Source organism: Argopecten irradians, chromosome 8 (assembly GCF_041381155.1).
Source record: "Argopecten irradians isolate NY chromosome 8, Ai_NY, whole genome shotgun sequence".
Lineage (NCBI taxonomy): Eukaryota > Metazoa > Mollusca > Bivalvia > Pectinida > Pectinidae > Argopecten > Argopecten irradians.
Window position 1 is genome coordinate 15,535,761 of NC_091141.1, and position 16,916 is coordinate 15,552,676.

The 16,916-nt window shown below is 33.7% G+C and overlaps 2 protein-coding genes across 2 annotated transcripts; one reads left to right on the forward strand and one right to left on the reverse strand.

Annotated features, from left to right (window-relative positions):
* Nucleotides 1–3,087: 3,087 nt before the first annotated feature.
* Nucleotides 3,088–5,179, reverse strand: LOC138329738 (succinate dehydrogenase assembly factor 2, mitochondrial-like). Its single transcript, XM_069277028.1, has 4 exons — nucleotides 5,147–5,179; nucleotides 4,135–4,316; nucleotides 3,525–3,634; nucleotides 3,088–3,206 (listed from the first exon to the last, which is right to left on the reverse strand). The coding sequence occupies exons 1-4, from the start codon at nucleotides 5,177–5,179 to the stop codon at nucleotides 3,088–3,090; spliced, it is 444 nt and encodes a 147-aa protein (XP_069133129.1).
* Nucleotides 5,180–6,423: 1,244 nt separating this feature from the next.
* On the forward strand, nucleotides 6,424–16,076 carry LOC138329480 (very-long-chain 3-oxoacyl-CoA reductase-like). Its single transcript, XM_069276504.1, has 10 exons — nucleotides 6,424–6,660; nucleotides 8,351–8,397; nucleotides 10,655–10,730; nucleotides 11,235–11,345; nucleotides 11,734–11,798; nucleotides 12,111–12,155; nucleotides 12,421–12,537; nucleotides 13,090–13,155; nucleotides 13,483–13,632; nucleotides 14,132–16,076. Exons 1-10 carry the CDS (start codon nucleotides 6,474–6,476, stop codon nucleotides 14,243–14,245), a joined length of 978 nt encoding a protein of 325 aa, XP_069132605.1. The 5' UTR covers nucleotides 6,424–6,473; the 3' UTR covers nucleotides 14,246–16,076.
* Nucleotides 16,077–16,916: the final 840 nt, after the last annotated feature.

Here is a 16,916-nt window from a genome sequence, read left to right on the forward strand (position 1 = left end):
AAGGCCTGGCAAAAACCCTGCCATGGGCTATCTCATAGTGAAATTGAAGGCAGTTCAGCGGAAAACATTTGACCAATCACAGACTAGCAAAGATTTCCTTTGAAGACTATAAAGATAGCGACGCCCAACTTCAAAGCCACACAGTCAACAACAGCTAGTCTACCGTTATACGGATTTTTTGATGTACATCAAATGACTAACTTACCTTTTCTGTTCTGTTGCCTCCAGTTTTACTATGAGATAGTCCAGGGCTGTAGAGATCGTAAGTGATCGGAACCCCTGGAGTATCGAGGATGTAGGACACTCGACAACTCGTTTATTAAATGTTACAAATTTTTGCATTTACTGCTTACCATTTATACATGCACTATAATTCGGTTTAAAAATTAAACCAGGAAAATATCAGCGGGATTTAATACGTCGCTATACAGGATCACATTCATCAATCACATCCTCGATACTCCAGGGGTTCCGATCACATACGTTCCCTACAACCCTGTACTATCCCATTGTAAAACTGGAGGCAACAGAACAGAACAGGTAACAGGTAACCCCTGGAGCATCAAGGATGCAATTATTTTATTAAACATTTTTTTTGTAGGTTAAGCACCCTGTCAAAGTAAAATTGCTGAGCAAATTTGCATTTTGGACCTAATCTCATGCATAATGAAAATATATGTAGCAAATTTTGCAGCTCAATAATAGACCGAAATTTGGGTCGCTAATTCACTCAGCAATTTTAATTTTGCAGAATAATTTATTTCGAAAATTAATGTGTTGTTATCTGAACATTATATTGTATTGAGAATGTATATTATATTCTAATACTAGTCTGAAATTTTACTCTTGTGAGGTAAGAACGATGGTTTCTATATTTCATTTTCACAACTTATGGTGAGTAGGCAGCAGCTCTCCAGTTATTGACAGACTGACTGTGGATTGTTTTGTTTTTACATTTTCGTTGTAGATCTGTATAAAATACCATAAATACTTCAGATACTTTTTATAACTATTTCAAAACATTTTCAAAATCATTAAATTCATATATTTTTTTTAATTGTAGCAGAATCATGTGAAGCTTATCTGTTGATGGTTAGTAGGGAAAACTAGCCAATGGACTCTTGATAGCCAAGTTGAGAGATATGAAAAATGAATGGGATTTTTTCTGAATGAAATAATTGAAAAGGTAATCACGATAATCCAAACACTATATGTATTGCTGAGTTGTGTTCCAAGTCTATTGGTATTTGACAAACTGTACTCTCCGTCAAACGATTCGACAGTCTCTCTTATCTAATCGCTTTCCATAGCACAATATATCAGACATATATTTTATTCTGACATTATGGACGTCCTCTAGCTGTATTATATTGGCGATGAGTATCCTGGTCCAGAGCTACAATTAAGAGCACTTGTTGACAAAATTAGTGTTCGTTCAATGTTTTAGTTTACGGTAAACATATTTTATGGTTCTAAAATCCACAAGACAGAAGGATCGGGCAAAGGTTATTGCAACTTATAAAAAGCTTTCTCCTAATATACTATGAGATAGACAGATAGTCCAGGGGTGTAGGGATCGTTTGTGATCAGAACCCCTGGATCGAGTATCGATGATGATGGTCAATAGATTGTTTGCTACCACATTGTAAAATTTTTCATCAACATTCAAATTTCTTAAGTTGTCAAATACAACATTTCTGCCAATACTATAATGATTGTAGTGTAAGAAAAAATAACAGGCACTCTCACACTGATGACCACAGATAAAACTTTGATTGTTAGTGGGGTTTACACGAAATAAACCTTATCAACAGTCCGAATTGTATCCGTGGTCATAAGTGTCAGTTTAAAGAGTGTTTTGACTTCATTAAAGTTATAAGGATCCGGATACACCTTATAAGCATGTGGTACTACACTAATGATGATTATGCATAATTGAATGTGTTTCATAGTTACAGATGTGATGTCCTTACCACCGGATGTAGACCCTCATCATTATAAATATTTTGACATTTAAGGACAATGTCAATTCATGACTCACTATTTAGAAATTTGAGGGTTTTCATGCTTTATTTTACACGGAAATATTAAGAAATTAAAACGCGGAGATAAGAGGATGGTGAGCAAGGAAATATTTATGATAGAGTAAAGACACGCATAAGTATTGATAAAAATATCATTCTTTTATATTCGGTTACGATTAAATGTTTCCTTCCTGTACAATATTCATAAGAACACACAATTATGACAATCAATAAACATCGTTTATTTTAAGACGACTTTAATTTCATTGCGATACCGACATTAATTTCCATGATTTTATTAAACATTTCCTTTAAAATGATAAATATTGTGTCCTTATTTAAAAGTATAAATGTAGGTGGTGTAATTATCAATCTCCGTGTATTTCACTAGGATATCAGAATGTTACAAGAGCTCTAGTTTCTCTGGTTAAAAGTTAATATATACATTTAGTTAGACACACCATTGTCCATAAATTATTTTGAACGTTTTAAAACAGCATGTACGTCATTGAGGAATGGATCAAAGGGAACTAACTCGGATGAACCGGACACAATTGACATTTTCCCGATAAAATTACAAGGAGCCCATGGCTAGTGTTTTCTAATAACGTTGACATCCGTTGATTTGAAGAAAAAAAGGCAGAAAAAAAACACCAATTTTTTCAAGATGTAGACTTTAGCATCAACATACATAATTTTAGGATTTTAATCTGAACCACACAAATAATGTTATTTTCAATATGGCGGCCTTGGCATCCACCTTGAAATAAAAAAAAAAGGAAATAAGACTGTCTCAAGATCATTCTAGTCAAGTGTCAACTCGATCTCACTGGTAAAGATTGACAAGTTTGGATGAGGTCTTGCACTGGAATATTAAGTTACAAAGTGGCACCTTTGTTCAAATACCAGATATATCGTAAATGCTTTCCCTTAATATGCCATTATATATATGTATGGCTCATTTCGCTCATTGCAAATCGAACAACACAACAACTTCTTGTCTGATATAAAACATTTAATATAAATAACAATCCAATTACAATTCCTTTTCTATAAAACAGAGTTAAGGTAAGTTTGGCAGATCTGGTTGACGACTTCGGTTTTGTTGTTCTTTGTTTTGAGCATGTTCAATCAGCATGTCCATGATTTCACTCTGGAATTTCTCTGGTACTGGTCTTTGTCCTGGAAAATTACAATGGGATGTAGATACATGTATACCTCAAGGTCAGGTCATGTATACCTCAAGGTCAGGTCATGTATACCTCAAGGTCAGGTTGGTTAGTTACCTACAGCCTAGCATTACCGTATATAATGGTGAATGGTAAGTGTACACCAAAGTCATTGTACATGTGAAAAGTGATAGCAAAACAAGTCTACCCCAGGGAACTTGCAAAGGATAGAAAGCCAAATATTATTTACGTTGAACTTTGTATGAATATCTACTTCGAATTATCCTTAATAATTTTATTTCTCATTTATACTGGATGTGCTCATACTTACCAACTGCCCAGTAGTATATTTCCCAATCATTGCTCGGTGTGTTGATGAGGCGGTCATATAAAGTCAGCTGTTCTTCATCCATACCGTTAAGGTATTTGGCTGCAAATGTGCTGACAATAGATAAGTATATTCAATAATTTATATTTATTGCAGAGTGAACTGGAAAGAAAAATTCTGCAATGCTTTTACACTTATCGGTGATTGCATTGGTTGGAGAAAATGAATGAATTATTTATTAATATTATATTCAAGATTCAAATGAATGAGGATTTGCATTCAAACAACTTAAATAACATACAATAATTTACATTACATAAATCATTTTCATTTATGGCATTTAGTGCATCATGTCACTTATTAAGTTGCTTATGGCTAAGCAAAGAGTTACTTCCCTTGTATCAATATTTTCAGCAGTGATCTACAAATAATGTATATTATACGTAGTACAGTTTTCTTTATGTAAAACAATTGATACATATATATATATATATAGTGGAATGATTATTCATTTAACATTACTTCCAGTTTTGGAGCTTTAATTTCTTATTCCATTAACAATTTTCTACTTCACATCTATTAGAAACAAAGGACATGTTTATTTAAAGTATACCTAAGAAGAAGTCCATTTTCCAGCATTCCTCGTTTCCTACTTTGGTACAACAGACGTGCCCGCATCACATCTGCATCCTCATCAAGTCTCTCCTTATACGGTGGAGGAGGAGGATACTCCTCTTGAGGAGTGTAATATTCTGAGGAATATCTCAATTTCTGGACCGATGGAGCAGCAACTGCCTGTTATGTGAGATAAACAATGAAACTGGTGGCATAAAACAGTGTATCATCGCTTTATTGAAATTGTAAAATGGCATTTGCATGTACCTACTGTATGCATCTACTATCCTCGATACACCAGGGGTTACTAAATCATTGATGCCCTATCCCCCCTAGACTATCTCATAGTAACACTAAAGGCAAAGGAAGACAGAGGCGATATGATTATTTGATGTGCATCAAAGAAATTGAACAACAGTACACTGTATCTTCAAAGGAATTTTTTGGTAAGTTTTTTTTTCTCCTGAACTACTTTCAGTTTTACTATGAGATTGTCCAAGGGTGGATATAACATCAGTGATTGTAACCCCTGAAGTACATTGTATTGAGGATTGCTATCTACATATATCAATCTATCCATATATATACAAAGAAGTACATGTATCATTAATATCTTCAATACATTTTTATTTCAAAAACTAGAAATCCAGATCATGAACCAGTGTCTGAAAGTGACTGTGGATTTTCCATAGACAATCGGTCTAGATCTACAGGGAAAGAAAATTCTATAGCCCAAACCATTTTTTCATAGACCCGTTTAATTATCACTTACATGTATTGTTAAATGAAAGGACCCCAATATTTCTAAGTTTTTTTTTTAATTAATGCAACAAAATCTATGGAATTTGCTAAATTTACAGATTTTTTAATGAATTGTTTATTCTTTATCCTTGTCAAGCATTTCACTAAACATAGATCAAACTCAGGATTTGTCCAGGGATGCAGCATAAAAGAATTTTTAATATGTAAAGCTAATAGGGGCAACATGATAAGATTTTACATAGACCGACCAGATTTTCTATAGCCTCGCGCGATCGGGCCATCGGGCCACCTTTACTTGTGAACCCTGCATGAACTGAAACCTACTCATATTGTAATAACTATGTTCCATTTTTCGACTCTTTTGATGTTGATCATGGGCCAAACTACTACTGTTGTCGCACACAGATTTAACACATTTCAGTGTGTAATGTTAATGCATAAGCATTTTGGCATTATATTATCTTTTTTCTGACATGAACGACCTTTCATATGAAACTCACATATTACCGTAGGAATTAAATTAGAAGTTGTCAGTTTGAGTTATTGACACAGCGACTGAGTTGTGTACTATAAGCCATTAAAACTGACCATAATCACAGCAGAAATATAAATACATATGTCTCTACATCTACCTAATAATCCACCTACTTCATCATATTGAAGATCATGTCGATATTGTTGAAGGTGTGGCTATGAACAGGGGAAGAGAAGAAAATAATTAAATTAGAGATGAAAGACGAGTTTTGAAGGAGTCAAGCGACTTTGAGATAACAAGATCTGGTGGAAGAGAGTTCCAGTCTTGGATAGTGCAGGGAAAGAAGGATGTATATGTATATGTATATATGTTTCTGATTGCAGCTTTAAAATTCTGACTGGTCGCCTAAGTGTTTTATGATAAGTAAGAATTCTTAGTCTGCGCAAAAGTGTTCGCTTCTTGTTTTGGAAAAAAATATAATAGCCTACCCCTACCAGGTACTCTACGAACATATGCTTCGTTTCTGGTTTTGGAAAAAGATATTTTCAAAAAGTAGGCAATTATTATTATGATCAGTTTTAGCAGACTAAGATACTGTGTTGTATTGTATTGTAATTTTGTAAACAAATAAATATTAATTAAGACCAGTCACCAGAACAATAACTCCATCAATACTGAGGCATGATTATAAAAAATAGCCATTTCTTAGTTTTTACTTACACTGGGCCAAAGAAGGCGAATGCCTTGATCCGTCAAAACAGGAGACGTCCTAACTTATGCACCTGATAAAACCGACTTTTAAATCTTTGATTGCAGCTTCAGTGCTAATTTTGTACAATGAGAAACCTACATTGAGTGGAAAATTTTGCATACCTGACAGAGTCGTGATTTCTGAACGCTACAGCGGACAAGATGACGAAAAACATTCAATGACATGTCTGGCGTTGTATGTGTTGTTGTATAACACTTCTCTACCCCCACAGTTATCTCCCTGGAGCAAAGATAATCGTCAGACCCGTTGAGTTGAGTGCTTGTTTTTGCCTTCGATCCAAACGCAGCGCCGACGCAAATTTCTGCGGTCACCTGGCAAACAAACAAACATGGCGTCCTCCTGGGTTCAAAGTGTGCTTGGCAAGAATATGGAATGGTACGCTGCTGCCGGTGCCTTAGCAGTATCATATGTTGCTTTCAAGTTGACATGTTCCATATTGTCAGGAATAAAGTGTTTCCTTTTGGCCAGACCACTGGGACTCGGTGTGGATTTAAAGAAGATGGGGGCGTGGGCCGGTAAGACAACTCGTCCTTCATCATATTCATAGTTAATCTATCTACATTTTAGGTCGAGTTTACAATCAATCTGACTGCAGGAATGTTATTTTTTATTTGTAAAAATGTCGAAAAACTCATAGCATTAAATACACTAAGGCATATAGGTTAAAGAAATTAGGAATATTTTATTGATAAGTTAATGTTCGTCTCTTTCAAACATTTGTTATTAATAGGATACAGTATATTTTGTAGGTAGGCACATTTTTAAGGATATAATATACAAATGGATTTCCGTTTTGGATTTCCGTTTTGATTCACAATTGTTAAATGGTGTATTGTATAAACAATAACATATCCGTAAACACTGTACAGTGTTTACTAATTTAATAACGATGTCAACAGGAAAATCTCTCTGCTGTACAATAACAACTTTACCATACTCAACACAATAAGTATGCATATCCATATGATGATGCCAGGTCTAGATCTCTAGCTCTACATCAAGGAGCATACATGCACCTCTTTCAAAATTTGTTAGCCTCAACAAGTATAAAATAGTCTTGAGCCCTTGACCTACTCCTACACGTGTATGAGGTCTTATTCCACCTGATTACATTGGATGGATATGTCACACGACGCAATGTTAAAAGTATCTCGTCATGTTAACCTCTAACATTGTTGGAGTACCCTTGACCCAGACCAAATGCTTACCTCTAGATCTCTTAGAGGCTTAACAGCGATACATATGTATATCACCATGCAGAGATCAAGCATAGAAAATAAAATTGAATAAATCTGGGCTCTGTCTCTCCCATTGTAATTACAAAAGCTGCGCTGACGGAATGGTTAAGATGTCCCGACATATTACCACAAGCCCTCCACCTCTGGGACGCGGGTTCAATTTAAATCTCGTGGGGCAGTTGCCAGGTACTAACAGTGACCGCTGGTCAGTGGTTTTTCTCCAGGTACTCTGGCTTTCTTCCACTAACCAACATGACACTTCCTTACATGACCCTGGCTGTTAATAGGATGTTAAAGTAATAAAACCAAACCAACTCTTAATTAGGTGCCTCCTCAATTTACATTATTTAAACATCTTGGTGCTGTAATAAATGGGTGGGCCATAACAGTGTCTAATAACCTACAGCATTGGTATTTTGCAATTAACCCCTGTCACAGAAAATATCCAAAATGAATTTGTCATTAGGATTCTCGGGGATGAAGGGGATTAAAAATAAACCTGTCACCAGCAAAAAAAACCAAACACACACCAGTCACGCCTCTTCTGGCTAAAAACAAAAGGAAAAAATAATTGATATTGTGTTATATATGGTGACAATCATATACCAGCTGTTCTGGTGCAGATGAAATGAAGAGTGCCCTATATAGACAAGAGCATACATTTAGTTCATCTATGTGCATTACATTTCTCTTACATCTCTCTTTTGAATTATGTCCTTTGGGGGTAGATACATCCATTGTGACATCATTATTTTATGAGCAAACTACCATTATTTTCTCTGAAAAGGGTAAGATGTTTATAAGGCTTGCAAACACATAATGCCAATCAGTGCCTACCTGCAAGGGCAGACAACTCTGTAATTGTCAAATAAGGAATAAACGAACAAGGATGTCAAGCCCCATTTATTATGATTAATCTTAATACTTACTTAGATACCTAAATATTTATCAATGCTTTCTGTTGTAGTGGTAACTGGCTGTACAGATGGGATTGGGAAATCTTACACAGAACAGGTAATAACAAGAGAATATTGAATACTATATGCATGTTTATAATTATTGGTTAAAAACTGTAATCCGGACTGTTTAGGCGGGGAACGAAGGTGTCCGGATTATCACAGGTCCACTGTATATATATTACAACTGGTAACTGGGCATCCACTTTGGTGTCAAGTGTTTTTTATAAAATGATGCATGAAGGATGAGATATGAAACAAACTGTTTTGGCGACATGGCTCTTACAAGTTTTTCTACAATGAATATGTGGGGCAGTTGCTAGTCACTGACCACAGGTCACATCAGTGGTTTTTCTCAGGGTACTCTGGTTTTCTTGGTGCACCTCCTAAACCTGTCATGTCCTTTGGGCTTGACTGTTTATATTAGACATTACTGTAATCCAATCAAACCAAATTTGTACTGATACATGTAGTTATGTGATGTTTGAGATCATTTGCCCAAAGGCAGAGTACTGTAATACATCATATCTGCTATATACATGTAATATATATACCATATTCAACTTAATAAGTGCCGAGGGCGTTTAAAAAATTGAAAAAAATGAAAAGGTGCTTAATAAAATTAAATGATTACTTCACTATATATAGTCTTGATAGTTTTGGTTTTATGCCTGGGCAATTTAAATGAGGCCCCAAAAAGAGGAGGGGCACTTATAGGGACATGGGCACTTATAGGGACATGGGCACTTATAGGGACATGGACACTTATAGGGACATGGGCACTTATTGGGTAGAGTACGGTATTAGGAATTATGAAACCAGAGCTTGATTGATAGTAAGCTGCTTATAGGGTCGCACCTAAGTGAGAAGTTCTTACTATCATGGACCATATGTGATATACATGTACCTACATGGTATTATAATAAAGACACTTACCGTATTCACCGTAATTAGCGCCCATCCTCCTATAAACCCCAAGCTCTTTTCTGATGAAGGAGTTGAAGTTATATAAACGCCTTCAGGCCAATAGATTAAACAATGTTTTTCAAGTGTGTATCTAAAATCAGCATTGTATCCCATGTATATTAGGCCAAAAAAAATAATATGTCTGTTTCGGGTTACCCGACCAACCCTATGTTTTTTTGCCAATGTAACCCTTCTCAGACATATTTTTTTTGGCCTTACATGAAATTCAATTCTTTTACATATGAATTATTTCCTAATATGAGTTTCAAAGGGAAAAAAGGCATATGCATCTTTACTATGACAGATTAATGAGCCACTAGAATGTAGAGTGTTAAACTCTTGTCCATAACATATATTTTTGGATCCCTAATATTGAGTGTTCCCTTTAATACAATTTTTCAAGCACTTTGGACACTAATATTACATTGAATATAGCAGAGGTAGATTTATGTTATCAATACGTTGTTTTTTTATCCTATATGATTGTATATCATATGGTGTAAATAGTCACTAAAATTGAATAAACTCTTCTGTATTGTCAATATTTATTAGTCCAATCCATTTTAATTTATTGTATTTGTTTAGTGTTATTTTTTGTTATCTTATTTTTCGGATTGATCTGAAATCCAAGATGGCAACAACGGTCAACATCTTGAAAACCAAAGCGATTAGTTACTGTTAGTATTAAACAAGCCTTTCCATATACAAATATGTACAGATCGATACTTGTAGTGCTGTCTCTATATTTTGTATTGTATGCTCAGAGATTAATTCTTAATGTAGATTGATACATGTGTATATATATATATAAGAAATAAAAACAATAACGACTGACTAGTGAGCGCTTTCGCCCCATTCAAGGGAGCTCTTCAGACTGTTTCCATTTCAAACAGTCCTGAAGAGCTCCCTTGAATGGGGCGAAAGCGCTCACTAGTCAGTCGTTATTGTTTTTATTTCTTATAGATTTCGTCCGTAAGTATTTTTCTTTAAATTTATCATATATACAGTGTATATATATATATATATATATTCGAATGTAACACAGTATGTAATAATATTCTCTATTCCAGTTTTCTCTGTAACAGATAGAGTGTGTCTTACAAAGGTGCTTGCATTGACAGTAATGCTTGTTATGAACTTTTGTACATAGGATTCAATGGGGATAATTTCTGTACAAGCTGATATCAAGTTTTGGTATAACATTTCATTCAAGTAACTTAGTAATGTTATTATTTTTAGCGCACATGTAAACGTGATGAGATTTAATTTGAAGTCAGTAGCTCAGCTATTGACCTGACATATTATTTACAATTACATGTATATGTAATGCTTAAACATTTTATTTGCAGTTGGCCCAGAAAGGGATGAATTTAGTTTTGATAAGCCGTACAGAATCAAAACTACAAACCTTAGCTGCAGAGATAGGTAAGTTCTCTTTGATAGCATAATTTTTTAGTTCAATTTGCATGTAAATGTTTCAGGACAATATTGTCTGTTTTGAGTATTGAATATTTTGTAAAGTATTGTAGTATACACTGTATTACATTAATCACAGATTTACGACGCACAAAAAAAACAAACCTAAAAATACTGTACTTTTATTGTTTTGGTTTTTTTTTTGCGTGTCGTAAACCAGCTGTGCATTAATTTTGTATTTCAGTTCTTAAATTTCTGGTGACATCCTATACAGAGTTATGCCCCTTTATATCAACCAAACCTAATCACTTGACAAAGACATTGAGTCCAAAATAGTTCCCACAAGATTGAGCTTTTTCAATATCCATGTATACATGTACATTTACCTGCAATCAAATTGTATCTCATTTTTTGTAATAAGTCTTCCAGCGAAGATAATTTCCATAGATTATATGTACAAGTTAGAATTAAAAATCTGATAAAAGAGATTCTATTTATACGTTCATTATAAAGAATCCCGGTTCCGTGTGAAGACTAAGATCATTGTAGCAGACTTTTCCCAAGGAGCTTCTATCTACCCAGGAATTAGTAAGGATCTGGAGGGCCTTGACATTGGAGTGCTAAGTAAGTTCTGAGATATTTGTAAACCCATTTTATAACCATTTTTGTGCACATGTGTACTGTATGTAACTCAGAATTTTTAAGATATAAAGACACTAGAACAAGATAAATATAAAAGTTTTTTTTACATTAATCTTGTGCTAGTGTCTTTATTTAAGTTCATAGCTTGCATATTGTAAAAATTGTGAAAAATTGTAAATGTATTATTTTTTTATTTTTTTTTTTTTTAAATCTTTAGACCTCCATAATGCATGTAGATTGGTAAAGTCCATTGGTCATTGTTTTTTCTAATTACTTTTAAATGCTGACATGAAGACTATAACCACATAGCCTTTGACGACATGATTTTTCTGACAAACCTTTGTTGTACCTTAGATATTTATATTTCCAGTCAACAATGTTGGACTTGGCTATGACTTCCCAGCATTTCTACATGAGGTTCCAGACAGGGAAAAGGTACATTTTTAACCATTGTCTTTATACCACCCCCCACCCCTTTTCCCATCTTTGTCTGTCTGTTAGAAACATTATACCTGGACATTTTCAAAAACTACTGAATCAATTTCATTGAAACTTGGCAGCAATGATGTTATCAAAATCTTGGTTGCCATAGTAACCAGGACAATATATATACAATATGCAGGTTTTTGTTGGGAATACTTCTCCTATACTACTGATATTTTGGTTGCCATAGTAACTGTAAATCTAATCACTGTAAAAATTCACAAATGATTCAAATTGTGAAATTGTTGATTATTTTCTTTTCAGAAATTTGTGGACTTAATTCAAGTAAACATAACCTCTGTGACAATGGTAAGCACATTTTACTAATGATATGTTTGAAATAATTGATATGTACAAAATATGAATGTATTGTTAAAATGCAGTGGAATGTATCTTTTGTTTTGTGATACTGATTTAGAAAATTTCCAAATGCCAATGTGCATTTGTGTACTTGGGGAATTTAACATTAAAGCTTGAGAATAAAGGATTTGAAAAAAAAAAGAAAAGAAAACAGTATTGCTTTTGAAGTCCAACTAGAATAAATACATTATATTCATTTTTTTCATCGTACTAGATGACCAGTATCGTGATGCCTCAGATGGTGTCTAAGAAGAAAGGTGTAATTGTTAATCTGTCGTCTGCCTCTGGGATGAAGCCAACACCTCTACTGGGAGTGTACGCAGCCGCCAAGGTAATTATATACAGTTATTTCAAAATATTGTAGAGTTCTGTGTAATAAGATGAAAACAGTAATTTCATACTGAAAACATTTTTGTTCATCATGCTCAATATTGAAGCTCACATATGCAATGACATTGTCAGTGTTATCTTTATATTAAAGACAAATTTCTTAATCTTCATTTGATCTCACTGAATTGCTGTGTCTGTTTAACTGGTGTTAATGTGAAGTCTAAACCACATAAATAGTAGCTTTGTAGACAATTTCTACTTTCATGTTAAGGAAATCCAAAGGTCAGGATGACTTAATTCCTGTTTGTTTCGTCCATCGTCATGTTTATAAGACTATTTCAACGAAAATTCTTTTTGGTAAATTTGGTGAAATTTGAAACATATCATTAAGTGATGTATAATTTTAAGGAGTTTTATGTGCTTGTTTCATAAAAATTTTGTCGTTCCTAGTAAAAGTGAATTTAAGGCAATCATATCTTAGTCCAAACCCCCACCCTACAGTTATAACTTGAAGTGTAATGTTGACTGACTGTACAATTAATGTTATTTTCAGGCCTATGTTGACTACTTCTCTGTGTGTATGCAGAAAGAATATGAATCTAAAGGGATAATAGTTCAGGTATTGTTAAAATATTATTTATACATTGTGATCTGAATCATTAAATCATTTGAATTCAAGATAAGAAATGGTTTTGTATCATAAAATTATGCTTGTCGCTGGCACTCAATACATTATATAAAAGTGCACATATATTTACATAACGTTACAAGGTAATGTATGCTAATTTCCACTCAACCATTAAGACACCCAGGATTAGCTATAGATACACAGCCAATAGTATAAAGTTCTATTATATGTTTATGTATGAAAAGTTGAATTACCAGGTGAATGATGCCAGTAGGGTTAATCTTTATAAAATATATGACAATCAATCAATGTTTTCAGTCTGTGATGCCAAACTTTGTGACAACTAAGATGAGTAAGATCAGGAAGGCTAGTGTGATGGTCCCGAACCCGGACACCTTCGTCAGGTCGGCTTTGAGTCTTATTGGAGTGTCAAATCGCACCAACGGTTTCTGGAGTCACAACCTCCTGGTAAGGTGTTATAGAATTAATGAAGTGGGTTATATCTTAAAACCAGTACACCTTTATATTAAATACTGGGGGGTACCAACAAATTAAGAAACAACACAAATATTGAGGATTTTCTGCATACCTATTTGTTACTTAATTGGTATTTGTAATTTGATGGTTGATAGAATTTAAAATCTCTTTAATTTAACTGTTTTGTCATGATATATACATCTGTACATATAAACTTATAAATGCATTAAAGATGCTCCACCACTGATGAATTAGGTTTATCAAAAACAGGAGCAAATGAATTCGTATTATTCTTCAGTTACAAAAGTTTAATACTTGATTTACACCATTACCATCATTGAAAAATTCAAAATATTTAAAATAATTAATTGTCCCCCAAAAAAAACATGGCACTATGGCCTATATAGAATGAAGTACTGATTGCATTAGGCTATAGTTAATATATGCTATGAATCATTTATCATAGATTGTTTTGTTTCTGTGCTTGCAGGGTTATATCACCAACACCCTACCATTAAAGCTTACTGCGATGGTGTCCTTCAAGATCCTCAATACAGCCAGAGTGCGAGCCTTAAAGAAGCTTGCTCAGCAGAAGAAAGAATAGAAGCTTGAAAAATTCAATAGAAGTTTGAAAAATTCAATAGAAGTTCGAAAAATTCCCTACTGCCATTTATCTGTGCTTATCTTTTGTTATTTAACCAGAATCTATTTGTTCTGTTATGGATACAATGTATGTCAACAAACGTGTATGCTAATTTTTCAGTCTGAGGACGTGCATTACATGACATTGATATTGCTCACTCTGTAGGTTTGTATACTCTAATTTGTAAATGTGATCTAATTTGTAAATGTGATCTTTATTCATTCCATTTTTAACAACAGATGTTCAGTTTACCTTATAATATGCCAGATCAAGACCAGTGAAATTGTTTTACGGTGAGTGTAGATGATATAATTATTGAATCCTGGACCAATTTAAATTTGATTTATATTCAGAACAATTTTGAAGGTCTGTAAAACAGTAATCATACATTATATAAATATATAGACATGTTTTGTTTGTTTATTATTTTAAATGTAGATACACTGTAATCATCATTCTTATTCAATACATATTATTTTGTACATCTCATTAGATCGATTTTCATTATTGCCAGTATCCAGACTATATTAAATAATTAAACACCTCATGATGTAGGGTAGATTTGTATTACAATCAACACCAACAGTATTACAATCAGATTAGTTAGCTGTTTTATATACAGTATAGGCTGTAAGTTAAAGATAGGTCAACAACAGAAGTTCCTGATGTTGCATACCTGTATATGTGTAGCGGGACCAAACTGGGCATCAGTGACAGGTACAGTACAAGCAGCTTCATTGGTAGAGCATCCAGCTATTGTTTGGAGGTGCCAGATTTGAGCCCACAGGAGAAGCTTGATATAATCTTTAGATCACTGCTATCGTAAAAATCGTTACTACATGTATGGCAATTTTTCTCATCATAAAATCAGAAAATGCAATTTCATTGTGAATTAAGAGTGTATGTGATTTTTTATGACATTGTACATATGTGTGAAGTTGAACATTTGAATAGAGAATGCATCCAAACCAATTTTTTCCTTTCATCAAGCAGACCTTAAATGTGATTTAAAGGGTGCTGAATACTGCACAGTGTGCACTGTGCAATTTTGTATTTTGATGGGTAAATGTATTGGACACGAAGTGTGTATGATGTTAACTTTATATGATTATAGTGGTAAAATGTAAATCAACTAAGCATTTGATGTATTGTATATCAAATAATTTGGGTAGTGTTTTATGGTAGCTTTGCTGATGCAAAATATACTCATTAATTTGATGTAATATTTGTACATATATTCTACTAGATACTCCTGACAATATCAAATAAATCTCAATTATGTTACTAATTAAGTCAGTCTGAAAGTTTGTTTATTCTTGTAGTACTCTTAAGTACTTTCTTACATTGAAATGGCCAAATGTATGAGTACTCAGAGTGTCAATTTTTAAAACAGTTTATAAGATTTTGGATTATAACAGTGACATGTAAATCAGGCTCTTAGAATTCTTCATGACAGATAAAAGATTTTAAAAAGGTTGATGATAGCAGTATCCTATGGATAGGTAATGTAAAAGGTTTGTGTTGAATTTTGTAAAGTTTTATGATCTTATATATAATTATAAGTATGATACCTAAGAAATCCATTCAGTGTTTACACCCAAGACTTTAAATTTCTCATTAATACATATGTATTGTTATTCAGTTTTGTGTATTTTTTTCATATATTTTGTTACAGTACAGCAATACATGTGCCGGCCTTATTACCATGTATTTGGGATACAGTATTGTCTATGTATTCAATACAATTTTAAACTTGACAAATTACTTGTGGAGTAAATCATTTGGGACATGATATGTGCCTGTGTTTTAATTATCCTTATTACTTCATGACATTCCAAACTTATTGCCATGGACATCAGTAGAGATCATTTTGGCTACCTTAGATTCTCGACTAAGTGAAGATGAAATGACAGCAGAATATAGATTAAGAGTTTTCTTGATAAAAGCAATTAATTTTTTTTGTGTAAACTTGCAAAGCCAAACTCAAACAAAGGGAAGTAACTCTTGTCTTGAGTCCTAAATCACTATAATGTCATATATAAGGACTTGGACCAAATTGATGACTTTCGATTCCTAAACTTTCAGGTCACTGGACCTTACTTAATGAGAAGAAGTTGCTTTTAAAGGATTTATGTAGTCAAAAATGATGATTTAAATTCATATTTGGAATGGCTTTATCAGCATGTGTAGAAACCTCTACATATCACGCACAACTGGAATAACATTTCAAGGTCAAATTGTCTCACCACTCGAATATGCATATTTTCTCCAGGGGTTACTGTTACCATCCCTGGCAATCTATAGCTCTTAGTAAAACTGAAGGCAGTCCAGGAAAATATCTGACCAATCACAGGCCTGCAAAGACTTCCTTTGAAGGCTATAAAGAGAGCAACGCCCAACTGCAAAGGCACACAGTCAACCACAGCATACCGTTATATGATTCTCTTAATGTACATCAAAGGAGTAAATTACCTGCTCTAATCTGTTGCTTCCTGTTTTTCTATGAGATAGTCCAGGGGTAAATATAACGACAGTTATAGTACATAATGCCTAGTTAGAGTATCATAGATGGAATCTGTCCATGGTTTTTCATCAATTTGTTTTATTTCTCATAAGGTATCTAGAACAATAG